Source organism: Muntiacus reevesi, chromosome 18 (genome assembly GCF_963930625.1).
Source record: "Muntiacus reevesi chromosome 18, mMunRee1.1, whole genome shotgun sequence".
NCBI lineage: Eukaryota > Metazoa > Chordata > Mammalia > Artiodactyla > Cervidae > Muntiacus > Muntiacus reevesi.
This window is the reverse complement of record NC_089266.1, coordinates 1,096,806-1,124,351: the sequence shown is the minus strand read 5'-3', so window position 1 is coordinate 1,124,351 and position 27,546 is coordinate 1,096,806. Positions and strand designations below refer to the sequence as shown.

Genomic DNA, 27,546 nt, shown 5'->3' with positions numbered 1-27,546 from the left:
TGATGAACATTTCAGCAGCAGGAGGAAAATGGATGTTCATTACCAAATGAAGTTAAACCTGGATCCACCCAGGGCGTCCTCCACAAGCTGCTGAGAGAACCAAGTGCGGGGCCTTTCTCTCAAGCAGCTTTCAGAGGCGGGCGGCCGGGCTGCGAGGAGAGCAGGTGCCAGGAGCAGGCCCTACTGGAGGCGGCTTTGCTGGAGGCCACGTTCTTCTAAATTAGCTTCCACCTGCCTCTGGCCTCAAAGCAGACACAGGCCTCAGTGGGACTTCCGGAAGGTGTGCTTTGGGACATTGATCCGCCCGCCTATTGTTTTCCAGCAGTGTTCTGTGTGCAGAGACCCAGATAAGAACAGACGGGGCCCCTGCGGCCCCCAGGCTGAAGCTTCCGAGGGCAGGGCCCCGTCCCCTCTGCACCCCCGTCCTGATGCGCCGTTGGCAGTAAGAATAGCCGTTCTGGGTGGTCGTGGGCACACTCGGCCCACTGCGGGCTCGCTCAGGGCCACAGGGCCTCTGCTGTGCCAAGCTCGACCTGGCGGGGCTGCCAGGTCCACACGGGCAGGCTTATCCAAGAACACGCAGCTGCGGGAGCCAGGCCGGCCACCGCGTGCAAACAGGGGCACCGACTGGTCAGGCCTGGGAGCGCAACCTGCTCCTATTAGACACTGCGGCCAGCAGCCCGAAGGACGGGCGAGCAAGTTCAGAGGGTCAGGGGCGCGCCTCGGCCCTGGGAGCTGCAGGGAGGAGACGGAGGGGAGACGCCGGGCTCTCAAGCTGCTGGCAGAAGGCCGCAGCCCCGCCTGCCTGGAGGAGCCTGACCCGTGCGGTGGCTCTGCTCACCAGCACTTCTGACACACCTGTGCCCACCCACTGAGGTCATCCTGTCCAGGCTCCACGGCCCATTGCAAACGTGTGACGGACCAGGGCGACCGTAGGGAAAACAGGATGGGCCGAGAGATCAGAGTCACGGCAGTGATGCCGGATCAGAGATTGGGGCCGGGAGGCTCCGGCCGGGATGATAGCAGAGGACGTCAGAGGGAAACGGACTCACACTACAGGGTCTCTGTCGGAGCCCACCGTCCCGGCGCTGCCTTTGCTCTAGGGAGGGGCCGGCGTGCAGCTGACCTCATGAGGTCCTGAGCGTGTTTCCACGAGCCCGCACGGAACACCCACCGTGTGCGAGGGTGCTGGGCTCAGGGCGCGTGGGGGACCGGTCCTGTCGATGGGGCTGCGTTGCGGGCCCCATGCAGACGCGAGCGCTCAGACCCTGCCAACAGGGGCGTCAGGACGGCCCTCCGTGTCCATTCAGGTTCTGAACTCGCAGGTCCCGTGTCCGTGGGCAGCTCCGAAGCAGCCCCTGCGTCTCCGTGGCCCTCTCGTGTCAAGGCCATGCGAGCAGCCCACTCTCACGGACTGCTGGCCAGCCCCGTGAGATCCTTGGTCTCCTAGTTTCTTCCGGTCTAAAGCGAGGGGTTAGACCAGACCATCCATAGCCTTGCAGTCAGACTCAGCATCACGCTCCACATGGAGAGCAGGCAGCCGCCCTCACTCTGGACGCGGCGGTGCCGGCGGAGTGGTGGCCATGCCTGTGCTGTCTGTCGCAGCGGCCGCATCAGCACCTCACGCCCGCAGCTGTCTCCCTCCCGCATCAGAAGCCCGTTCCCCCGCTTCGGGAGCTTCGGCAGGTTGGTTCCTTCCGCTTCTGGCAGGCTTCCCGTTAGAACTGCCGGAGCTCGCAGGCCTGGGCGCCAAGAGTGTCCCGATGCCAAGGAAACAGAGGGGGACACGACAGTCTGTCCTCTCTTCTCTGAGCACCCCCAAGGGCGGGAGGGAGCCGGGCCATTTGAGAAGAATAGACAGACGCAGAGCACCTTTTCTAGGACAGTCGTTGATGGCAATCCTTCCCTGAAGCTCCAAGTCACCCCAAGGCTGGCTCCTTCTCAGAAGCTTCGTGGGCACATCTTTAGAGGAGATGATCTGGCATGACCCTTAGTGTCTTAACATTTTTGTAATTATTATTTCCCCATTTATATAGAAATGTCTTTCCTGCCACCCCGATTTACTGGTAGGTCTTCTGTTGTTTGGAAAAACAAAAATAAAACCAGGGAGAGAGACTGTTTGGAATAGTTTGAAATATCTTTAAAGGAAGACTCAGATCATCCACTCAACCAAATAGGAGTCAACTCCCCTACAAATAACTTACAAAAACTGCTTTGGAGTATGACATTCTCAAAGTAAAATTCCTTTCTTTTTTCAAAAATACCACAAGTAATGCATTGAGTTCAGTGAATATTGGGCCAAACTACAATTTTTAGACTTAACCTTTCTTCTTCTTTTTTAATGTCTTGCAAAAACATGCTTGGAACTCTTCAGAAAAACCTTTTCAGCTTGCAAGTTTGAGAAAGAGTCTTAACTGACGAAATTCTTGGTGCTTAGCCTCCTTGTGTCTTCCCTCGCCCCTTCTCTGTCTGGTTCAGGAGAAAAAGATCGTTGCCCATTTGTTCACCAAACAAGGTTAATTTTCACAAGGTTGGGAAGGGCCAGGCCCCAGTGCTGACTGCTGGCTTGTAGCAACCATACCTCCTAAGTGACTGATCATTAACATACAGCTTTTTGAGCCATTCAAAGTGAGAACCCCCCAAACTGTGCTTATGGTAGAGAAATGATATCAATCGTACCCCCACCTCACCCATGTCAGGGCACATCAGCATTGTAAAGTCAGTTCTGCCAAAGAAATGGAGAGTCTATCTACAGAGCGGCACTGGCGGCTTGTCAGTATGAGTATCGGACTATTAAACAGGTGTCCACGAGACACTTGTTAGAACGGGAGAGCTGGTGGTGCTCTGGGTACTACACCCTCCGGGCTGAGAAAAAAATCACCATCTTGTTCTATTTTTCCTGAAGCCAGAGAAGCCCACCCAGCCCAGACAGCAGCCCGTAATTTGCTTTCTTTTTCTTGGCATGTGTTTTATCAACCATTTTCTCAGTTACTCGATCTGGATGGCTCAGTGGGTAGCGTCCTTCTTAGGAGGTGAGCACCTCCTGGGAGATGCTGAGCGGGGGCAGAAATGCTCACTCGCTCCCCGCCCAGCACAGCAGGAAAAGCCCCGCTGTGGTCCTGCCTGGTGGAGCCGCAGTGGGTTCCAGCCAGCCCGGCGCGCTTGGGCCGTAGGGGAACACGCGCTGTCAAGGAATGCAGCTGGCAGCAGGCTGGCAGTCTGCGGAGTGATTTAACATCTCGGCTTCCCGGCCAAGGCCCGGCGGCCGCTCACCGTGTCTCTGCCCCCGCCCCGCGACAGGCTCCCAGCCCAAACACGGCAGTGTTGGGGGGCGCTGTCTCGGAGGCCTCTGTCACACCGTCTCAGGGAGCAGCCTGGGCTTCGGTTCAGCCAGGTGACCCGAGTTCCCACTGGAGCTGTGCTACTGCCCTGAGAGTGAACTTGGAGGCCCGAGTCCTTGTCATGGCCAATCGAGCCCATTTCCAGGGCTGGCGCCTCTCTGCAGGTCCAGGGCCCAGGTTGGTCTCACCATACTAGCGGTTTGGAATTTTCCTTTGTTTTTAACAAATGAAAAACAAACAAACAAACAAAGGCAGTTCAGCTGTCCACTAATTCAGCTGGCTAGCTGAATCCCCAAGGTCACAGCTTCGGGCCCAACAGGACCCAGGTCTGCAATTTCCCCCTGTTGTGAACCTGGGCAGAGCCGGGCTTCAAGGAGTCCAACACGGCGGCCCTGCCCCACCCGTCCCAGCTGAGGCCCAAGGACAGCCCCAGACGCCCCCAGCATGGCTTCCCTTCTGTCTGCGAGCACCCCCACCCCCAGAAACACAGGGGCCTGGGCACTTCTCCTTCCGTGGTGCCCTGGAGGGAGGTCCGCAAACTCTGTCCCCAAGGAATCTGGGAGCAGCGTCCTCACTTCCAAGAGGCAAGACAGTGGTGGTTAAATCTCATGCCGAGGGGCTGGGGGTGGCTGCTCTCAGTTGCTCCCCTCTCGTGACACTGGCCGACTCCAGGGGCCGTGTCACTGGTCACCAGGAGGTCACCCCAGTCCCCAGGGCACCAGGAGAGATGCTGCCATTGAGGGTGACCCTCTGCATTGGCCGCGAGTGTTGTGGGCTTAATGCAATGCTTGCTGCTTTTTCAAGACAGAGCTGTGAAATGAAGTTTGAGAAGTCCAACTGATGTGCAATTAGAAAAATCCCATCTCACCTGCTTGTCTCTTTGGTCATTAGGAAGACACAAAGAGTTGGCAGTGTAATGGGATCTCTCTTGGAGAATCGGTTTATAAAGTCTCTGTCAAGTCTGGTGCAGGGTCTTCAGCACGGGTCCGTCTGGGCCGCGCGTTAGAATAACCCAGAGCCTTCTAAGAAGCCCGTGGGCCCCAGCCTGTCTGACCCGTCTGCCTGGGCCACAGGCCTGGGCGTGTCTCAGAGAACTTCTCAGACGATTCTGGTGTGTGACCCAGGGGAGGGCCACCGGCCAATCTCCCTGAGTCCGGGAAAGACCTTGTCTGCAGGCCGGGCTCGAGTGCCTGCCGCCCCCCCGGGCGGCCTCCTCCTCCTCATGAGAGCCCGGCGGCTTCCCCCTCCTCTTCCGTGGAGCCCGGCGGCCTCCTTCTCCTCCGCCTGTGAGGGCCCGGCGGCCTCCTCCTCATGAGAGCCCGGCGGCTTCCCCCTCCTCTTCCGTGGAGCCCGGCGGCCTCCTCCTCCTCCGCCTGTGAGGGCCCGGCGGCCTCCTCCTCATGAGAGCCCGGCGGCTTCCTCCTCATCCTCCGTGGAGCCCGGCGGCCTCCTTCTCCTCCGCCTGTGAGGGCCCGGCGGCCTCCTCCTCCGCCTGTGAGGGCCCGGCGGCCTCCTCCTCATGAGAGCCCGGCGGCTTACCCCTTCTCCTCCGTGGAGCCCGGCGGCCTCCTCCTCCTCCTCCGTGATGAGCCCGGCGGCCTCCTCCTCCTCCTCCGTGATGAGCCCGGCGGCCTCCTCCTCCTCCTCCGTGATGAGCCCGGCGGCCTCCTCCTCCTCCGCCTGTGAGAGGAGCCGAGGCAGCTCCGCCCCGGGAACAGTGAGGGCTCTGGGAGGAACGCTGGGCGAGGCGGCCCTGGGAACATGGCTGAGTCCCCCGCGGCCTGAGCGTGTTCGGTTCAAAGCTGGCCTGCTTCATGGCGGCCCAGGCTTCCTGAGGAACTGCTCGCACCCCCTTTATCCAACCTACGTGTGACCACGGGAGGGGTGAGGGCATCTGGCTTATTTGGAGGTGACCCTTCCTCCTGGGAGCCCCGAGGGTTCAGGAGCTGCGGCCCCCAAGACCGATCTGCTTATCAAGCCACCTTGGAGCATTTTATTTCGAGCCAAAACGTTTTGGGACGTTTTGAAGACAAGGAGACCCGAACGTGAGACGGGAGGCTCTGCTTCCTTCTCTCGTGCTGAGTCCCCTGGGCGGCCTGGACCCAGCAGCTCATGCCCCTCAGCCACGCTTCGGTCCTTTTCAGATGGAAAATGGACTGCGCCGTGGGCCGTCAGGGTCTCTCTGAAGGCATCCGTTTTCATCCGGCCCCATGTGAGGCTCCCTGGCGGGCTGTGGAGGAGCCCCTGGGTGTTCACTCTCCTCTCTCCGCGTTCTCAACTCTAGTCTCCTGTCTGTGTCCTGAGATGCCGTCACAAGCGTCTTGAAGTGACAAAGCCCAGGAGACACCGGTTGCACGTGGCGATCTTTCCATCTCCCTCCTGCCTCCCTGGTGCCGCTGTTGGAAGACCCGCGGAAGTGAGGCCCTGCTGTCCCTGCGGATGGGAGGTCTACTTCAGACACCTGAGGTGACGGGAAGGAAGTGGAAGTCCAGAGAGAAAGGATTTCTCCCTTCGGGTTCAGCAAGAGCTGAGGGTTCAGGAGGCAACTTCCTCGGGGACCCCTCGGGCACTGTCCCGAGCGTGGGCGGGGAAGCCTGAGGCCTGCAGGTGATGCCGGGGGTCCGGGCTCCCAGCCCCTCTGGCCCCTCGCTCACTTGCCCCAGAGCAGACGCTTGTGTGCCTCACTCTCGGGACTAGGCAAGTGCTGCTCTTCTAGAAAGTGTCTTATCAGGTGGTTTATGAAATGAAGCTTCCATGCTTGGGAGCACCTCTTCAGACAGACACTGTTGCCAGCACGACCAAGGGCTGGACTTTCTAGATCAGGAGGCATGCAGAGAAATTAGTAAATGGACATTGGCGACAACTTTAAAAAAAGAAAGCTTGATTCATCTCAGCACCCAGTGAAGTCTGTGTGTCCCAGGCTCCTGGTGTGGGTGGGGGGGATGGGGAGGAGAGCAAACGGGGTGGAGGGAGATGGGCTTTGGAACCAAAAGCCTGGGTTCTGGACCCGATCTACACCCTGGGGAGCCGATCTGTGATCTCAGAATAGTCATGTTTGATCTCAGAAAATCAATCAAACACTAAATCATAAATTTTCCATTTTGAAGGTTTTTTTCTTCATGGGTGGAGTTGGATGAGCTTTCTTAAACTATGAGTCCAATGATATTGGACAGAAAAAGGCATCTTCGTGTCAACGTTTCTCATCACTCCAAGGGCCTTGGAACTGTTTTCAAAATCTGGGTCATCTCTGGAGAATAGTAACAGTGGGTGTGAAGGGGTGAGTGCTCGGGGAGATGGGCTCTTTTGGTCCCTTTCATAACTTTTCTGTAGAATTCTCGGATGCTTCTGAGCAGGCTCATCAAACGTTCTTCTGTACGTTGACATCAAACCAACAAGCTTGTTCCCAGAAGTGCTGAGCCCTGCTTTGGTGGTGCAGAAAAGCTTCCTATTCTCGGGCGTTTAGCAGAAAGATGCCCAAAGCGCTGCTGGATGTGGGGCATGTAAGCTCACTGCCCCTGATGAGGGGCCTCAGATTTCTCCCTACTTTATAAATGAGCCAGTCACATCCTCTTATAACCTAGGAGCTGGCTCTGTGTGTACTTCAAATGCTTTCTGTGTTTTTCAAAACTGTGCTTACAACTAAATAAGAAGTCTTTCTTTTGCTGAAATGCTTTATTTCTAAAACTGTGGCCTCTCTCTCCTTTTGTCGATTCCAGAGTCAATGCATCATTTCTGCTTTTCTTACAAACAGTGAAGCATGGAGACATTTTAGCAATTGATGAATTTTTAAAAAGAAGTGTTGCAAAAAAGATCTTTTAATTTTTTCTAAGTTGCAAATGGAGTCAGAGGAATCATCAGCATCCTTGACCTTGAATGGGTAGACGGTCCACGCTGCTGACTCGGGCTGTTGTCTGTCTGTTTGGATGGCTGGCGGCCTAGTCAGGTGAAAAGATGACGTTATGGCGGGGAGGGGACCCAGACAGGCTGCTGACATGAAGGGGTGCTCATGGCAGTGGCAGGTGGCATTTCTCTGGCCAGGTGGCCTCAGTGATTTCTGACTTGTGACTTCTGTATCTCAATCCCATCACCTATTTGATACTCCTGTAAACATTTTTTCTTGTCTGTTTATCTTGATGGTGAGCCTTAAGGCCATTTCAACCAGTGCTAGACACTGAATTTGTCTATAGATACGAGCTCTTGTATGAAGTATCATGAATGATGCTTGCAACAATAAGATAGTTAATAACTTCTCTGAAGACACAGTAGAACTACACTTTCTCTTCTCTGTGGTCAGAAGGTATAATGCAAAATTCAACCATTCTTAGAGGCACACTCTCAGGTAAAACCATTACGACCAAGTAGGTGTCAGAGTGTAAACTATAACTCTATAAATTGGAACAATTTAGATGCTGTTCCAGGGAAGTCATCTGACATCAGACTCTACTTACTTTTGGCCCAGAGACTCCTTCCCGGAGATGAGAGCTGCCCCAGGTTTACACGCGTTTCTGGGAACAGAGCGCCCCTCTCCAGCAGGAGAATGGCGCGCGCTCTAGAATCAAGCTCCCGATGAGGCGCAGCCTTTCTTGGTCTGCCTCTAGCTGATGCCGTCAGAAGAGGGCCCCACTCCTAGGACACCAGCAGCAGGAAAGCCCGCGTCACTGTCTACAACCCCCTGTCTACACTGCTCAGCTCTGCAACGGGCAAGCCAAATACTGAGAAGCTTGAGAGCTGGGACCAGGTGCCAGCTTCTCTTTCCTCTGTAGCCGAGGGGTCAGATCGTGTTGTTGTTGATAGAATACAGTCCAGGCTCCTCATTCATGTAGGCAACGCAAAATAGTAGAAGGAGCAAAATTAAAATGTTGCTGTTTAGCCGCCATGTTGCGTCCGACTCTTGGGACCCCACAGGCTGCAGCACCCCGGCTCCACTGTCCTCCGCTCTCTGCCGGAGCTTGCCCAGATTCGTGTCCACGAGTCAGTGCGGCTGTCTAAAGTAAAAGTAGAGGAAGCAAAAGTGAGCGAATCAGAGACACGGGTTCTATTTTGTTTTCATGGCTATGAGAAGCGCGGCCGTGAGCAGTTGTCCAGACGCCTCTCTCCTTCAGTTTCCTCAGGTGTAGGTAACGCTCAGCCCCTGAAGTTACCGAGGACCGGGGGAAGATAAGAGGAGCCTTCATCTGCGGGACGTCTGTTGCGTGCTTTGTAAATGGATCACCTCATTGAGTCTTCACGCCACGGCCACCGCTTCCTCCATCTCGAAGCCCCTGAGCGCAAGAGCGGAGGCCTGGCCAGCCCCGGGCGGTCAGCTTGCTCGGACGCCTGTGACCTGACTCCCGCACGCCTGGGGAAGCTGCTCTCCAAGTGCTTTTCTCCGAGTTTGCTGCGATCTGCACCGTCCGGCCCTTCCGCACGTCTTCACCGACTGAAATCCGCCTCCTGTCCCAACGACCAGCTTAAATGTCACCTTCTCCCGTGGGACCGCGTTTCAAAACGCTGCCCCTTCCTTGGAGTTCCCCTAAGACTCGGCATGCCCGCTGTACAGAGCTCTCGCCCTCCTCTTCTGTCTTCTTTTCTCCACGTGTGCCTCATCGCCCCTTGCGGGTGACAAGCTCGTCACAGGCCGGGGCAGGCCCCGCTCGCCCTGGGCTCAGTCCTGGGCTCTGCGGGAGGCGTGAGCTGGGAGCAGACAGGGCTGAGCTCGTGGTACGGATCGCAGGGGGTGAAGTGGCTCCTCGGGCGTCAGGTGGAACCGTCTCACAGACAGACAGCTCACCCCCCTCCAGCGAGAAGGCAGACGGTGACCCTTACGCGCTTTGGGTGAAACACCTGAGCAGGGGCAGAGGGGGTTCACGTGGTTTGTGCCCTTAATTAGCCTGTTAAAAAATTAGGCAAGAAATATACTACTGAAAAAGAACATCTATCTGTCTATGTAAAACTGAATCTTCCACCTGAAACATCAGAGATTCTCTGGTGGCTCAAATGGTAAAGAAACTGCCTGTAATGCAGGAGACCCAGGTTCAGTCCCAGGTCAGGAAGATCTCCTGGAGAAGGGACTGAGAACCCACTCCAGTATTCCTGCCTGGAGAATTCCGTGGACAGAGGAGCCTGGCAGGCTACGGTCCATACGGTCAAAAAGTTGGACACGACTGAGCGACTAACACTTTCATTTTCATTGAAAGATTGTAAATCAACTATACTTCAGTTAGAAAAAAGTATAAAAAAGAAAAATACTGCAAGAAAAATATGCATGGATAGGCCTTTGAAAGTATATGGATTCACCATCTCACACACACACACACACTCCAAATCAGAATGTAGAAAACATTTTAAAGAAAAAAAAAATTCCCTTAAATCCGATTTGTTTCCAATCCACATGCCCAAATGCATAAGTGAAAATGCTGAAGAAGAAAAATGGATAACAGAAGTGGGATCTTGGTCAGAGAAAGGGCCTCTGATGTTGGAAGAAATACCACTCTCAGTAGAAAAGTGCTCCCAGATCCTTAACTCTGAGAGGGAGCCGGTGGGGACAGGCAGAGGTGACCCCCAGGTGCCACACGGGAGCCGGGGACCCGGCATGGGTAGGTGTGTTGTGGGCACAGTGACGGGCCCGGGCATCGTCTCCACGCGCACTCCGCGCGGGACTGCGACCCACAGTAGCTGGGAGACATGAGCATGTTCCCGGGAGCCCGGGCTGGAGCAGAATTCACCTGGAATGTGGAGGGAGCAAGCTCCGACCATAAGTGCCCCGCTCCCCCGACCTGTGAGAAGCCAGACTGGGAAATGAAGCTGGCTCATGAGAAACCTCCGCCGACGTCAAGGCATTTCTGCAAAGATGCAAGGGTCTCGGGACCCTTGCTAGCCTGTTAGGAAAACACTTCCTCTTCTGAAGGAAATGATGTTTCTATTTTTCTTTCCAGCCTTAAACAGGCCCTGCATGCAGGCCAGAGCTAAATGCCACTGAGACCAACAGTTCTGACTTTTTTCAAAACACACGCTGGTCACCAGTTTGGCTGAAGCGTCCAGTGACCTGCAGCGGTCAGTGAGATGGGGAGGGTCAGACAGAGCGGGACCTCCCTCGTGTCTGTGGGTGCTGGGCTGGGTTTTACACGTTTACGGCCGCCCGCACTCCCCAGGTTCAGGCCGAGAGGAGTGATGCGGAGAAGCTAGAGAGGGTGGGATGAGCAGAGATAGGAGGCTGATTCGTTTGTTTATCCGGATGACTGAGCTCCACTTCCCTGGGCACTTTGTCAGTGTCTGTGGCTTAGGAAATGTTCCTTCGCAGCCTCATCAAGTCCACATCCTTCCATGTGCCCGGTATTTCCACGAAAGAAGGAAAAACCAGGGTAAGCACAGGGTCTGTGTTTTGGTGGGCCTTATAATGATACACTAGCTGAGATAATTACAATAGGCCATGCATTCCAAGCCCCAAACAGAGGAGAACCGGGAGAGTCAGTCAACGCTGGTCACGACCCTCTTCCCAAAGAGTCACAGAGGGAGATGAGGTCTCCCTGAGTGTTCCTGACCCAAGCAGTGTCTCCAGACTGCTCACGTAATCTGCGGCTAGAAATACGACCCAGATCAACAGGATTCTTGGACAGGAAGGAACTTTCAAGTCATCACCTAGGCTTGCACTTTTCTAATCAACATCTCACAGAACTTTAAACAATAAAATATGTGGACCATGGAAAAATGCTTCCATGGATCCAAGCATTTTAGGAGATTCCAGGTGAAAGACTTGGGGGGTTTCTTCACCAAGGAGACAGTCATGGAATCTCCGACTTTTCCGGGGTCTCTGTCCTCTGCCTCTGGCTCTGGGGACGGAACCCGGCAGAAGTGAGGCCATGCCCTCTCTGGGCCCAGGCTGCACGCGGCTCTGGTGCTGTGGTGGTCTCCCGCGGAGGGGGGAGGCTGTCTTGAGGGCTCCTCACAGCTGCGGGAGAGTGACCGATCGAGGGCTGGAGCCTCCCACGACTGCGACTCAGCCTACAGCTGACCGTACCTGCGTGAGAGGCCTGTGACCACGGCCTCGGCGAGCCGGGTTGACTTGCAGCAACCAAAGAGATGATGATAAGTCAGTTGTTTCAGCCTCTGGGCCTGGCACATGGCAGATGGTCAGTAACTATTACTACATGGATGCAGGAATGACCAGCCAGTGTTGTAAACATGAACCTTGCAGAGGGGGCCAGAGTCTGGGATGTTTCCTAAATGTGACAGCTGAAGACCAGTCGTACAGACAGGGCTTGAAGGAATGCTGGCTGGAGCGGCCCTGAAGTAGAGGATGGGAATGGTGCCCAGTAGGAAACACGGGTCCAGTCGTGCCAGGACAGTGGGGCTTCCCAGGTGCCTCACTGGTTAAGAAACTGCCTGCCAATGCAGGAGACACAGCTTCCATCCCTGGGTTGGGAAGATCCCCTGGAGGAGAAGTGACAACCCGCTCCAGTGTTCTTGCCTGGAGAATCCCATGGGCAGAGGAGCCTGGCGGGCTACAGTCCACGGGGTCGCAAAGAGTCAGACACGACTGAGCGTACACAGTGTCAACACCCTTGTGTTCTAGATTAGAGCAGTGAGGCCCAAGTCGGTGAAGGGAGCTGCCTAAAGGAAACAGCTCATCTGTAGACCCCACCTAGGAACTAGCTCCTCTTTCTAGCTGGAGTGAAGGAGTGTGGGCAGAGTGGTTTCACTCACGGAGGCCCATTTAGCTAATAAATCTACCAGGCTTCTCACCAGGTAACTCTCGTTTTGCTCCGAGATAGAGTCTTATTTCCAGCGAGCTCTTCTCCCTAAGACTCCCTTAAATGGTAGACTCCCAAAGAGGGTATAAGAGTATCTGTCAGCCTCATGTCCAGACTAAGTTCAGTTCTGAAAACAACAGAATCTAAGGGAACATCTTGGGCCTTTGGCTTTAAAACATATGCCTGGTGGAAATCCTTGCTTAAAACTGAAATGTCTAGAAGAAGGGAACTTCAACTGCAGTAGATGTTGGTGAGAATCCAGATTTCAAAATTCCTTCACTCTTATGTTTAAAGTTGCATTTTTCTTCCTCTATGGATAGATAAATAATATGACCTGAGGGTTGATTCAGTTCTTAAAACCATAGTGAAGAATGTTAACACAGGTCAAAATCTGGGATCTTCAACTTTTACTTTTCAGATATGATTACAGCCCACGCCTCTACTTCCTAATCAAGCGTCCATATCCAAGAGGCACTTCAGCAGTTGAGCAAAAGTTTCATCTAATTATCTGCTTTTCCTACGTTGAATTGACCAACCATGTATCTCTTCCTGGCTTTATCAAAGGGGGTGCCAGGGTGGAAGCGCAGCCAATTCTAAGCGAGTGGTAGTTAGCAGGCTCAAAATTGATCATGCATTTTAGTCTCAGTAACTTGCAATTTCTACACCCTTTGATAACCCACTTTAAAGAGCAAACCTCCTTTAATGACAAGGCTTAAAAGAGATGACCTTTCTGAACAAAATATGAAAGCCGAGAGGAGATAGTCCTTTTAAGGAAACTGTGGATGAGGATGACCTTGTGTTCTGAAACTTTCCCCCCACATTTTTGATGTTTTTACCTTTCTTTTTCACTCTTGGAAAGAAAGCTAGGACAGCCCTGCCTTCCGCAGATGGGAACGTGTTTCAGTGAGGAGACTGCTAATTGTCGGCTCCAGCTCACAGGTCCCCTCTGCCCGTCTCCGCCGAGGCCTTTAACGAGGCCGTGCGGGTGTATGCTGTTCCCGCCAAGTCGGGCTGCCACGTGCTGCTCCGGGACGAGGTTTGACCCTGGCCCTTTCCCGCAGGCCACAGCCCAGCCTCCCGCAGACTAAGAAGCAAGCCTGTCCGCCTCTGCCCTCCTCTCGTCCTCTTTTTTCCTGCAGTGCCCTGGGTGGCTGCCATCTGGGGAGCTGATTGTTGAGCAGGGCCGCAGCCAAACCTGGGGTCAGAGCCCCGAGGCGCTCACTGCGGGGGATGCGGAGACGGGGGTCAGACAAAGCCCTGACACGTGCTGACGACCGGGGCCAGCGTTCACGTGAACCCTTCTCCGGCCGACCCCGTGCTCGCCAACGACACGGTGACCCCACGACTTTGCTCAGTGTGGCCCGCCCTGCCTGCTGACGACGGCGGGTTGACGTGTAAGGAGCACAGGTGCCTGGCTCACGGGTAGAGACGATAATGACTGCCGGAAGTGCAGCTGAATCAGGCATTGGTGATGAACAGTTGGTCTTCCACAGTGAGACGCACTGTCCCTAACGTATCTCCTGGGCACTCGCTTCCTCTCCCAGTAGCCACGTAAACACTGAGTGCCCCCTCAGCAAGGAACGTGCAACGTGCTAAGCGCATTCTCTCTCTCTTTCCTGGTTCACAGGAACACCAATCCCTGTCACACAGAACCCAACCAGCCAGTGTTTCAGTCCGCTGACTCCCAGAGCGGAACAGGATCTGGGTAATGGCAAAGGTTCACCCGCGTTTGTAATTTCATAACCCTTGAAATAAGGAAAAGAAAGAATAGCAGGCAACTTTCCAAAACACCTACTGACATTTACTCACGGAGAACAAACACTCGGCGAGGGAGCTGGGCTCAAGCACACAACACCACCGGCAAAGCGTCTTCACCTCAAGCCGCTCATGACCTGCCTGCCTGATGAAGCCGGCTGCCCACGGTTCGGACAGAAGGACTAAAACTCAATCATGGCGTCACAGTGGCTCCCTCCCGAGCACCAAGTCACCGGCTGGTACCAACCGCCTGCCTGGCCAGGTCGTCTTTAGAGCACCCGACACAATTTCGCTTTTTCCCAAACAGTCTTTAGGCCGGTGCTACATTTATTTTACAGGCAAGGAGAACCCGAGCTTCCAGAGCACAAAGACTTGTGTTCCTGAAGGAGGGGCCGGGGAACCTCTGCGGGCAGCGAGGTGCCGGCGAGACAGTTCAGCGCAAGAGCGCGAGGCTGCTCACCGCCTGCGGCCAGCGGGCAGCGGTCAGGCTGAGCTGGCCTGGCTTCGGACGCGGCAGGAAAATCTGCTGCCCCCTTATCAGCCCATGTCTCAGTCACAGCACAAAACGGGTAATTAATCCTCAGGCAGCAGATGAGGAAGATGGGCGTGGGAAAGAGAAAAGAATTTGGAACACTGTAAATAAACGTCCTGCCCTGTCCTTTCGCAGGAAACCAGACGACTCCAGCCCCGCCCACGGCCCAGAGCCTTCGGCGGCTCACAGGGCCCGAGGCCCGCGGCCCAGCGCGGCCAGGGGAGCGCGACCCTCGGCTGCAGTTCAGCGTCTCCTTGGCAAGGCGGAGCTGGCCCGCGAGCACTGCGCTGCCTCCCGGCCTCTGGGCGGGCGCCAGAACGCCAGACTCTCCGCGAGGACGGCGGACCCGGCAAATTCATTCCACCATCACTTGCCAGGGTGTTGAGCGGCCTCCCAACCCACCTCGACATTCAGAGGCTTCCGTAAGGAGCGTCCATTGAGGTTATAATTAAACCACAGCCATAAAATCAGAGATCAAGCAGGTAACAGTAAAACCACAGCTGCCACACAAAATTCGTACCCTACTTTGCCTCTAGAGGCCAGAGGAGATTGGAGACCAGCTTGGACTCACGTCAGGTGACTCAGCGATTTTTATTCTCAAGCAACACGCTACGTATGGATGTGATCTTTGACCTGACATAAGATATTTTTTCCCCATACCACAATTTGAGATGGTCAGTATTTTCCAGGGAAAAAAATACCATGTCATCTTTATGAGGTGCAATAAAAATGTACAAATAAAACTGATAAGTACAAAATAATATTTTAATAATATATGAACATGAAGATAATGCAAACATGTTAAAAATATTGATATGACACTACAAACGTGATTTGGAGCAGCGGCAACTGGTAAAATTCTGTACAAAGGCATCCACGAGGCATTGCGACGGATCGTTTCTTTCCCCCAAATCAGCAATTCTCAAGACACACTCAAATGCACACAAATATGGAAAGTGGAAATAAAGGAATGTTAAAAAAAAATAGGCGGAAACACAAAACCAGCCATTGGTGTATGAGTGATGGGTGTTTTTATGATCTTAATTACATTTAAGTATCAAAAATGCCACTGGTCTCACAGTTTACTTAACAATATCTGAATCTTCAAACCTGCTGGGAGAAATCCGCAGTGCGGCTGGGATGGCTGGATCCACCGCTCTCTCCGGGGTGACCCGGGGGGTCTCCACGTGGTCACCTGAAAGGCAGAACCCAGAGTTAACGGCTTTCTTGGCGTCCCGGCCTGTCCAAGGTCACATATGCTCTAATTCAGGAGGAAGAGCTGGATGTGGGGTGGAAGGGCTGCTTGATGTCAAAACTTCATCATCGACACCCAGAAAGGGTCAAGTCTTGTCTATACCAAGGAAGAGAAGCTTTTGAAAAGTGAACGAGTCACAGAGTTTTCACTTTTTAAAAAACGATTGCAGTCTAGTTGATTTACAAAACTGTGTGCTTCAGCTGTATGGCTCACTGATGTGTGTGTGCGTATATATTTATATATGTGCTTCTTTCCGATTCTCCTCCCTTGGAGGCTATTACAAGACACAGCACAGAGTCCCCCGCACGGTAAGGTGGGTCCCCGCTGTTCACCCGAGTCATGTATGGCAGGGCCTCCCAAGTTTTTACTTTTAATTCGATACCAGACAAACAGCCCAGCTTTTCACTGAACAGGAGGAAGGCAGTTGGGACAGGTAAACAGGACCCAGGTCAGTGACGCCTCAAGAGCCTTTGACCAGAACGGTCTCCTGCGCCCCTGAGATGGGGGCCTGGGGACTCCGGGGTCCTGGCTAGTGCGGGGACCTCACTGAGCGTTTGTCTCGGGGCCGGGAGCTCCTGCGTCCATGCTGAGCGCAGGGGACGTGGGCCCTGAAGCGGTGGGCGACCAGGACCGCGTCAGCCCACCGTCTCAGGAGGGAGACCTGCTCCGTAACCTGCAGCCGGGCTTGCAGAACACATCCCGTCCTGACCCCGCCGCGGCCCAGGCCCGTCAGGTGGCGCTGGCCCTCGTGCGGGCGGCGCTGACGAAGCACTAAGATCACGCTGGTGCGGGGGGAGGGGTCCTCCCGTGCAGGCTCTTTACTAAAAGTAGTCTTTCTGACACTGATAATTTGTGCCTTTTAATGCAGACTCTAGCTCCCGGGCAGGAGACCCCCGGGTGAGACGGTGAGACGCGCAGGTGGTCAGGAGACCCGCGGCGGCCGTACCTTCTGCTTTGGTAGGCGGTCAGCTCGTCCTGCAGGACAGACGCCCGCTTCTGCAGGAAGTTAACCTGAAAGAGAGGCCCCGGGTGAGACGAGGCACCGGCGGTTTCCTCGGCGACTCTCCCGTGTCGCCGACCCTGGGGTGAGGCAGGCCCCTGTGAACCTGATGCTGTGGCTCCACATGGACCACATCCCTGCCCCCCGCCCCCCGCGCGCAGTCAGAGGCTGCAGAGGCCGGCTCACACCCCGCATCGCAGAGACGAGGGGGCCGGCCGTCCTGGCGGCTTCTCTCCGCCTCCTCCATCACTGCCTTCCGCCCCTCGTCCTCCCGATCGCGGGCCCTGACACAGGCCTCCTGCCCACGGCCCACTCCCGGGCTCAGGGTCTCGGCTCCCGCCCACCGCGCCACCTCTGCGTGCGGGCGGGTCAGCCGCCCCGCCTCCGTGCTCTCCTGCTCCGTTGGCGATGATCCAGCTGCCCGTGTGAGCGCCCTTCTGTGCGGGGCGCGGGGCACGGAGCACCTGTGTGCCCCTTGTCCTTTTCAGGGCAGAGACGTGGCTGGCACCCCCAGCTGCTGACGGAAGGAAGGAGTGAGCGGGAAGCGGACCTCCGTCTGCCCCAGAGACCCCCGGGACCCCCGGGGCTGCAGAGGCGCTGCTCTGCTGTGCACTGTGCTTGGATCAGGCCAACTTGGACTCAGTTCCTGGCGTGGCTCCCACGGCTCTAGAAAGCTCTTTTTGCTTCTGACACTCACCTGTGAACCGGGGTGAACGACAGCCACTTGCCAAGGTCATGGGATGTCATGAAGCCACTGATTCTGGGGCAGGTGCCTAGTCCTGAGCTCTGGGCCGGTACCGCCTGTGGCCCTGGCCCTGACAGCCCACCAGTGGAGCCGGGGCGAGGGGCGCGGGGACCTGAGCTGCCCCCAGCCTGCAGGGTACGGCCGAGGGGTCCCCAAGCGCAGAGCGCCGGCTCTGGGCCCCGTGCCACACAATCAAAGACACCTGTGTCAGGAGGAAACTCAAAGGCACTTTATACAACCACTCAGGAGTGGTTTTCCGATGACTGATACTGTCTCTTAATGCAATCAGAGTCGGTGGCATCCAATCACTTCAGAACTGTGTGCTCTCGCCCCTTCTGAACGAAACCATCGCGACGGTGGCTCCCGAGCCACAGTTATGCACGAGAGGCCAGCTGGCAAAGCAGAAAGCCTGCCTGCAGGAGCAGCCTGCGGGGCTCGTCTCCAGGGGCGCACGCCTCACCCGGCTCTCAAGTCTTCCTGGTGCCCGAGTGCGCCCCGGGACAGTTCATGCGGTCCAAGGACGGCCACCTCCCTGCCCCCAGCATGCTTTGCAACCAGAATTCCAACACTTTTCACAAACACGGCACCTGTGCTTTCAAACCGAACCTTCCCTCTGCCCGGCGTGGGGCTCGTGCTGGTGACAGCCCTCGCCTTCTGGGTCAACGTCCAGTTTTAGGAACTGAAGCACTTCTGTTACAGTGAACGATATGAATGATAACGGAAGCGCTGCAGGTGGATATCAGATTTCTGTCTTTCTAAAACAATAACTCCGCTGAAGGTGCTAGGTCCCACACAGCCGCCCCGAGGAAGGGCTCCTACGCAGTTAGGGGAGAACCACACCTGAAGGAGAGCTTTTCATGTAAATAAAGATGATGTAGCCCTCTCTAAGGGCTTCCCCAGTGGTTCAGGGGTAAAGGATCCACCTGCAATGCAGGAGGCACAGGAGATGCAGGTTTGGTCCCTGGGTGGGGAAGATCCCCTGGAGGAGGGCAGGGCAACCCACTCCAGTATTCTTGCCTGGAGAATCCCATGGACAGAGGAGCCTGGCGGGCTGCAGTCCGTGGGGTCGTAGAGTCAGACACGACTGAGAGGCTCAGCATGCACGAGCCCCTTCTGGGTTAGCACTCTTCTGCTACGCTTGTTTCTGTCGGTAGGTGTGGGCACGGCTAGACTCCTTAGCTCCGAGAGTGCGAGCTAACCGCAGCGCGAGGACGGGTGCAACGGGCGTCTCCTTTTCAGGTGAGAGGCTTTACTGAGGGAGCAGCAGAGGCTCAGTGCTTACGTGCCCCACGCATCCGCCTCACACACGTAAACAGGCAACGTGACTGTCGTTAAACTGCGTTATCAGTTTTCTTTGTAACACATGTATTGGGCGCCTTCTCTGTGACAGGCACTGTTCTTGGCACAGAAAGCACAGAGATTTTTCTCTTGCAGAGCTTCTCCAGGAAAAAAAAAGTATGTTTTAAGTTTCTAAGTGTTTTAGAAAATGGGAATATGTGACCTCTTTCTCATACTGAGTTAAAACATTTGGTTTTTTTTAAGTACCCATCTAAAATCTAAAAAATTATGTATCTATAAAATATATACAGCAATTCATAAAATGTGTTTTAGAGAAAACTTCTGTAGGAAGTTTTTCGCACTCACACTCAGCCACTAAGTCATATTCGACTCTTTGTGACCCCATGGCCTGCAGCCCGCCAGGCTCCTCTGTCCGTGGGATTCTCCAGGCAAGAATGCTGGAGTGGCTTGCCATTTTCTCCTCCAGGGGACCTTCCCGACTCAGCGATCGAACCTGAGTCTCCTGCACCAGCAGGTGGATTTTTTACCGCTGAGCCATCAGAGAAAGCCAGGAAGTCTTAGTATCAAAACTGAAGTCAATTTTATTTTTTATAAACTACCAAGAATTACATGTTTCAGCAGAAATCTTTAACCAAATTGTTTGAATACCATGTCATTACCCTGCTTTGATCTTAAAATGCATCTTCTTATCTCTAATAATCATATAAAACACATCAGAATAAAAACACTTCTAACTTAGCCATGTTTTTTACTTCTCCACACGTTCACATCATAAGGAGTTAGCAACGTGCTAAGTGATGGCATTTCAGGCCTGGTACCAAGAATAAAAGGGTGAGTCTGTATTGGAATGTGGACTGTAAATAAAAGTAACCATAACTGAACTTTTCAATTTCAAGGATGCTTTCAAGAAAATCTTATCAAGCAGAGAGTTCTTAAAATGGTCAGAAAAATTCTAAAACCTCCCCAAAACACAAAACACTTCATCCTGGGTACCAGGTTATTCCATGACACCACACTGATTTCTGGCACCAGTTCATAAATAAGCTTATTAATTAAAATATGCATGCCACCTGAACCCTCGGGACATTCCTGACTTCTAGTAATTACCTGTGACTTTAGGGAGGAGATGGTGTCTTCAAGTTCCTGTCTTAGAGATGCCGGCATCAATCCTTTAAATTTTGTTTCGTATTCTTGTCGTATGTAAGTTATCTAGAGTGAAAAAACAGCAGTTTTTTTAAACCACAGAAATGATTGGTTTGAATTTAAGAAATCACAGAAAAATATCCATTCATTACAAAGGTAAGTTTGTACATGAGGTCAGAAGCCAGACAACTGGCATGTGGTACAGAGAAATAGTCACAAACGGAAAAGGAACTCGGTCTGTCCTTGAGAGTCTGGGAGAGGCAGTCCCTGCAACAGCATTGTGTTTCCCCAAAATCCTTGTTGGCACAGTTTTCGGCACCAAGCAAGGAACACACGTGTCCCCGCTCGCATGGTGCCCACGTGAGGCTGATCCTGCTACTCGGGGAGCGGATGGTGGTCCTGCTGCGCTGTGTGAGGCGGCCCACGGCCTGCGGTCAGGCGGCTCGGACCCCCCCCACTGCCTCGGTGCCTGGGCGCCTGGTACCGTCACGGGATTATGAAGATACCAGTGAAGGGAAGCCTGCACAGCCACGCCTCAAGTCCCCGAACACGTGGACCAGAGCAGAGCACCCTCGTCACCACGAGTGTGTCTGATTCACGAGTTTCCCTCTGCCTCCAGAATATGTCCAGGTCTTGTTCTGCTCACGGGTGGCCACTGGGCTTGTCAAGGAGAAGATGGTGGCTCGTCAAGGTACAAACAGGTCCTGAAGGTGGAGGAGAGTCTGGAAGAGTGTGTCTGGGCAGGACGAAGAGGCGTGTTTGGGTCTGAGTGTGTCCTTCCCGCTGTCTTTCTCCAGCTCTCTTCCTTTTTCTTTCTCCTAATCTGAGATGCTATGGAATTTGAGAATTTGTTGCATGTGTTCTGGGGACTTAATTGGATATTAAAGCTGAGTTGCAGTGTACCCCACAGACAATTCATTGGACACACCTGGAAACAGGCCCCAGACTGTGAAAATAAGTGTGACTGAGTTCAGCTAGACAAGTCAATGGACTTATTGAGCATGTTAAAATTACTAGCCTTTAATTCCAAAAGTCTCTTATACTAGACTAAATTAAGGAAGAAATGTGCTCTAATAGTTTATTTTACTACCTACTAAAGTTCCACAAAAGGGTTCTTGAATGTAATTTTAAAAATTTTTGGCAAAGTATTTTTTGAGGTATGTTATAATCTTGTGATTTATATCCAAAGGGAAAAGAAAAAGGATGAAAATGATCTTCCCCACTGATGAAATGTTTGATTCTTCCCATTTTATCTTCTTGGACTTAAGTAGTAACATCTGTCAACTGACTTAAATGAAAGGCAAACACCAAGAAAAACACACGACTTGTAAATCAGACCTCAGGGGCAACCTTAGGAAGGTCCCACAGGCTATGATACATTGACTGTTTTTTTCTATCATTCAACACTGGCTCTGAAATTCTGAGCTACTACTGCGGTTTATTTTACAAAATAATTTTATGTGTTTACTTTTCCTGTGCTGGGTCTTCACGGCCGCAAGGGCATTCCCAGTGGTGTCGGCAGGGGCTGCTCTCTAGGTGCGGTGTGTGGGCGTCCCGCTGACTGGCTTCTCTTGCTGAGCAGGGGCTCCAGGCACAGGGGCTCAGCCGGGCAGGCTCCGGGGCTCAACAGGAGCTGTGACCCACGGGCTTGGTTGCTGTGGGATGTGGGGTCTTCCCAGACCAGGGACTGGACCTGTGTCTCCTCTGCCTGTGTTGGCAGCCACCAGGGAAGCCCCGACTGGCTGCTTTTAAACATCACTCATGTTTGCTCTGTTTTCTCTATCCATGTTTGTTTGCAGTGTCTGCCCATAGCCTGTCCGTGCGATAGACCACTTGCTGGGTATAAAAATGGTCCTGTCCAAGTTCTCTCTCTCAGACAGACAGGCACATCAGTGTGTTCTTTAAATGCTTTGGCATTATGAACAACTATTTGTTTCAAAGAAGTGAAATTTGTCTGAACCTTTCGCCTGCTTCTTGAGTAATTTCCCATTTGGTCTATGTTCTAATTTGATTTTTGCTTATATTCTTTCTCTCTCAATCTAGCAAGGATCTTATGCTAACTCCTTTTTCTTAAAGAAGTGAAAATTTCATTTCTGAATGGGACCGGTGATTTTCTGAATGGTGAGGTGGGGGAGTGAGCGGGGCAGCTGTGATTCGTTGTTGCTTCTACAACACCCTTTGACTAAACCTATCATTTCATCTCGTCTCAAGGAGAGCAAGGCAGCCCACTCCAACATTCCTGCCTGGGAAAACCCATGGACAGAGAGGCCTGGTGGCTGCAGCCCACGGGGCCTGAAAGAGTCGGAGGCAACTAAGTGACTGCAAACAGCACAAGGCATCGTTGCCACCTCTTAACAGGGGCTGGAGTCCACAGGAGGCCGAGCACACCCAGACACCAGCGGGGCTCCTGTGGCCAGCGCCCACCTGTGCCGCCGAGACGGGAAACGGGCCCCGAGCGCAGTCCAGCTTCAGGCTGTGAAGAGAGGCTGGGGTTTCGGCGACCTTCCTGGTGGCCCAGTGGCTTGGAATCTGCGCCTTCACTGCTGAGGGTTTGATCCCTGGCAGCGGAACTAAGGTCCTGAATTGCCTTGTGGTGCGGCCAAATAAAAAATAGAGGCTGCAGTTTCTGTTTTTACAGATTGGACAAATCAGTACCTTGGCCTGGTCCATTTGGACAGACGTGAGAGTAGAATTTGTATTAGAAATAATCTGGTTAAACTCTCCTTAAAAGCCTTGAGTGTGCTGCTCCTGACTCAGACAAAATCCTCACGACCCTAAGACAGCGCAGGCAGAGGAGCTCCTGTGCTGGTCGAGCGGAAAGGAGGCGCCCTCATCTTCCTCATCATTACTCTCACCCATGTGCTTTTCCACAAGTGTCTCTGCGCATTCTTCATAAAACTGTCGCCCACATCTTTAAAACACATCAAGCCAACAAAGGTCAAATCAAGAGCAGGAAGATTCTGTTCATATTAAAAATGTACTGAGATCTAGAAACATATTCAGATGACGTCTGAAAAGAACTCATGGCGGAGAGTAAACAAGACGAGGAAGAAAGCCCTGTACCGGCGCCGGGGGTCGCCGCGTTTCCCCCAACCCTCCGTCCTCCATGGCACAGGTTTTTCTTGACTTCAGTGCTGGAGAAACATCACTCTCTAAAATCAGAAATAAAGAAATAAAAGCACTGTGTGCAGATAACATGACCAACAGTGACTCATGTGGTCTGGCCTGTTCACTGGTCCTGAAGGTGAAACCTGCTACGGTGAAAACTTCAGCTCTCTCCTCTGTATGTGAGGACAAACAGCAAGGGTCGTCTCTTCCTTGGATGGGGCTCTGAGGTGCGCCTGCTTTATTTGCGACCGTCGGCGGTTTCTCCCAGGCGCGTCTCTGGGCAGCTCCAGTGGTGACTGAGACCTCCAGGCGGTTCCCTCCCCGCCCTGTACCTTGCACACGCGCTTAACACTGACCTCGGGCTTCCCTGACAGCTCAGTTGGTAAAGAATCCGCCTGCAATTTGATTCCTGGGTCGGGAAGATCCCCTGGAGGAGGGCTAGGCTACCCACTCCAGGATCTTGGGCTTCCCTTGTGGCTCAGCTGGTAAAGAATCCGCCTGCAATGTGGGAGACCTGGGTTTGACCCCTGGGTTGGGAAGGTCCCCTGGCGAACGGAAAGGCTACCCACTCCAGTCTTTTGGCCTGGAGAATTCCATGGACTGTATAGAACATGGGGTCACAAAGAATTGGACATGACTGAGCGACTTTCACTTTCACTTTGGCAGCAACAAGTCTGAGATTTTGGAATAAAGATACTATTTTACCTTGCATTATGCCAATGCGTTCCCCGCCCCCAACTTTGAGAAAATCTTTCCATGACACCTCATCGATTTCAGTGACTTCTGTTGCCACCTCACAGGCTTTTCCATGCCCGCTCTGCTGGCCCCTGGCCCTCTGGCTCCCTGGCAAGCCGGGCCCTCCCCCGCTGCCGGGACAGGAGGTGAGGATGGGACGGACCTGGGGACTGAGGCCCAGCGGTGGAAGCGGCTGGGTGCTTCTCCCGTGTTCGGCCCTGTCTTCGGGCCTCAGGACCTGGGAGGGGCCGGCTTCCTTCACCCCATTCAGGCATCCAGACCCTGCCCGAGGTCCGGCCAGGATGGAGGGTGGCCGTGACGCAGCAGCCGCTGGGACAGGCGCTTCCTCTTCTGCAGTTTGGGCCTGGAAACGCAGGCCAGGAGCTGCTCGCGGTCATCCCGCAACCACGAGGCAGGGAACCCGCCAAGAACGGGACCAACGATAAGGAAGCAGCCTCAGGGTGGACGCGAGCCCCTGGCCTTTGGTCACCTCACTTGAGTAATTGGATTAGGCCTCCCTGGAAGCCAGCGCTGCGTCTCAGTTACACGGAACAAACACTCTCATTGTTTAAACCAGTGTGAGTCTCAGGCAGCCATTTCTAGGGGATTACGTGGAAACCGCCAGGGCCTGGGCCCTGCGCCTGGCGGTGCGCCGGCCGGTCGCGCAGCCGGCGACGAGGATGCCCGGTGACGCCGCCGCGCTGCTGGGGGCCGGCCCCGTCCCCAGGTTCCTCGCCCACCTGGTGTCCCTGCTCCCAGTGAGGGGGAGCGCGCCCCCACCTCTCTTGCTGACTCAAGCAGACTGGATGCACTCACTCCTCTGGGTCAGACTCCAGCTCCGGGCGCCCCTTGCAGCCTGCTTTCTTCACCAGAGGCTGCAGAGAGTAAACAACAACACACACACACACACAGTCTTGATGGGTCAGCTACAAATTCCCGCTGTCGCCTCGGTGACCGCTCTCCGCTCCCGGCATCTGTGGCACCGTCGGGGCCTTGCCCACACGCCTTCATCGACGAGAGACCAACGCACGCAGCAGCCCAGCAGCCAGCGGCCCGCCTGGGACCGCCTGTGGGGCCGTGCCCGGAAAATGCCCCCGGTTCACAGACCTCAAGTGGAGGGCTGAGCGCTCTCTGTGGCTCCTGCTGCCGTGAGCAAGGTACCAACCGACGAGGAGCCACGACTGAAGGACGGGGCCCCTCGCAGCGAGCCTTGCCCCATCTCCCCAAAATCACCAACCGGCTGCACGAGACAAATTCCAGGGGTCGCCTCCGTTTTCACTCTAAGGCAGTAGTAACACACGCTGGGAACGTCACTCCTGAGCGTGCCCGAACGAGCGATGCAGAGGCCGGCTCCAGGCTCTCGCTTCTCGGCACTTTTCTCCCCTCATCGCAGACTTCACGTGAACGAAGCAGGACCAGTAATTCCTTCTCTTTGGATCCTCGGGGTATTCTTCAAGCATGGGCACCTGGTCTGAGGGAACTGTCACGTGGAGTCAGAGGAGTGTCTGGGAAACACTTCGCGCCTGGTCTGGCACCACTGGGCCTGGACGCCCCCAGAGCACGCGGGGGAGCCGAGCACACGGGAGCGGGGGTGCGAGGGGCGGGCGGGGCTGCAGCCTCGGGGGGACCCACAACGGCGCCGCCTCTAAGAACGAGGCGCTGGGGCCACTTCTTTGTCCTGGTGTCGTGACCTCTATGAAACTTCTTAAACGGAGGACAGAGATGGGCCCACTGAGCCTTAACCATGATTTAAATCTGACCGGACAGAACTGAAGCCCAGAAGTCTGGAGTCCCGGAAGCCTGGGAAAATGCCCAGGGAGCCAAGTGGGGAAGCCCAGGGAATTGCAGAAAGGCCACAGTTTCAGGGCAGTGGGTGGGGGAATAAAGCAGTATTTTCTGAGTTGGTATCTGTTACGGATTGACTAAATCTGTGACTGAAATCACTGGGGATTCGGTGGTAATTAATTCTAGGAACAGTTCAGTCACTCAGTCGTGCCCAACTCTTTGCAATCCCATGGACTGCAGCTCGCCAGGGCTCCCTGTCCATCACCAACTCCCAGAGTCCACCCAAACCCATGTCCGCTGAGTCGGTGATGCCATCCAACCATCTCATCCTCTGTCGTCCCCTTCTCCTCCTGCCCTCAATCTTTCCCAGCATCAGGGTCTTTTCTAATGAGTAGGTTCTTCTCATCAGGTGGCCAAAGTACTGGAGTTTCAGCTTCAGCATCAGTCCTTCCAATGAATATTCAGGACTGATTTCCTTTAGGATGGACTGGTTTGATCTCCTTGCTGTCCAAGGGGCTCTCAAGAGTCTTCTCCAACACCACAGTTCAAAATCATCAATTCTTCAGCGCTCAGCCTTCATTATGGCCTAACTCACAGCCATACATGACTGCTGGGAAAACACAGCTTGACTGGATGGACCTTTGTCGGCCGTCATGTCTCTGCTTTGCAATATGCTGTCTACGTTGGTCATAGCTTTGCTTCTAAGGGGTAAGCGTCTTTTAATTTCATGACTGCAGTCACCATCTGCAGTGATTTTGGAGCCCAGAAAATAAACTCTGTCATTGTTTCCATTGTTTCCCCATCTGTTTGCCATGAAGTGATGGGACCGGATGCCATGATCTTAGTTTTGTGAATGTTGAGTTTTAAGCCAGCTTTTTCACTCTCCTCTTTGACTTTCATCAAGAGCCTCTTTAGCTCCTCTTCGCTTTCTGCCATAAGGGTGGTGTCATCTGCATATCTGAGGTTATTGATAGTTCATGTCTGTGTTAAATTTCATGCATCCAAACATCATGGAAAGGGGATGAAGATGAGCTCTGATACTTGAACACTGAGGATAAACCTGCAGAACCTCGAAGATGGAGTCAGAGGTCATGCGGCTGGGCTCTCCAGGGTCTCCCTCTGCCTGGGAATGTCTGCCCGGCAGCTCCCTGCCCTTCAGACGGGGCTCTGCACCCGGGACACTTAGGGACATCACCGCGTTTCAATAAAATAAAAGTTGGTGATGAGCCCATTTAGGAAATTTTATTTTTGATCTGCAAACAGTTCTCACGTCGGGCCTTGCTCTCGACCATCTGGGGCCTCCAGGTGTGCGGAGTGTCACGCACAGTAAGCGCGAGTCTGGGTCTGGAACCTCCTGCCCACCCCCACGGGCCCTTGTTATCCCAGCGACTTGTACTTCAGCAGTTTTCTTCTCATAACTCGGATCCCCAACCTGGAAAATCCTCAGTTTGTAGTTAAGCACTTAGAGTCCATATAATTCATAACCACGAAGGCAGAGAAAATCCTAAGACTGCCCAACTGCATGTAGCTTTTGGGGAGCAGCTTTCCTGGGATTTCAGAGGCTGACAAGGGATCAAGCACCCCTGACACCACCAGTCAGACCCACGGCCGGCCCCGGACGGGCCAGCGGGGCGTCTGCCGCTCTGCTTTTGCTGACATGTCACTCGTTCCCCTGCTTGCGGTCCAGCACTGCTGGTCCACGGAGGACCGCCAGCGCGTGCGGGACCCAAGGGAGAGATGGTGCCGTGTCACACGTGCGGGAGGCTCCCCGCGTGTCACGTACACACATGTGTGTGTGTGTGTGTGTGTGTGTGTGTGTATGGGCAAACATGTAGATGTATGTATGTGTGTATTCCTACCTCATTACACCCTCTGCCCTCATGGGCATCTCAGTCTAGCAGGAAGGACAGGCACGCACACAGGTAATTATAATGAAGGTGTGGGTGTAAACCCCACAGGTTTTCTCTGTCACAGAAGGCAGACGCTCTCAGGAAGCAGCAGAAACTCTCAGGAACCAGAAAGGGAGCCTGACGCTGTGGGTGGGAATGTAAACTCGTGCAGCTTCTGTGGAGAAGAGAGTGAAGGCGCCTCGGAAAACTGAAAATAGAGCTACCATATG

General features: G+C 54.0%; 2 protein-coding genes across 6 annotated transcripts in view; both read right to left on the bottom strand.

Annotated features, from left to right (window-relative positions):
• AXIN2 (axin 2) overlaps positions 1 to 15,516 on the bottom strand; it is a 64,482-nt gene extending 48,966 nt beyond the window's left edge. Inside the window, exon 1 of the mRNA XM_065908698.1 lies at positions 15,468 to 15,516. The gene's annotated coding sequence lies outside the window, so the exon portion shown is untranslated. The remainder of the gene's footprint in view (positions 1 to 15,467) is intronic.
• The window catches only part of CEP112 (centrosomal protein 112), a 306,787-nt gene continuing 294,410 nt past the window's right edge, over positions 15,170 to 27,546 (bottom strand). For all 5 annotated transcript variants that reach the window (XM_065908690.1, XM_065908693.1, XM_065908692.1 and 2 more), the window contains 3 exons: positions 19,764 to 19,865; positions 16,559 to 16,623; positions 15,170 to 15,552 (listed from right to left, as the gene is read on the bottom strand). In XM_065908690.1, the coding sequence (XP_065764762.1) occupies positions 15,549 to 15,552; positions 16,559 to 16,623; positions 19,764 to 19,865 (171 nt within the window). In that variant the 3' untranslated portion in view covers positions 15,170 to 15,548. The remainder of the gene's footprint in view (positions 15,553 to 16,558; positions 16,624 to 19,763; positions 19,866 to 27,546) is intronic.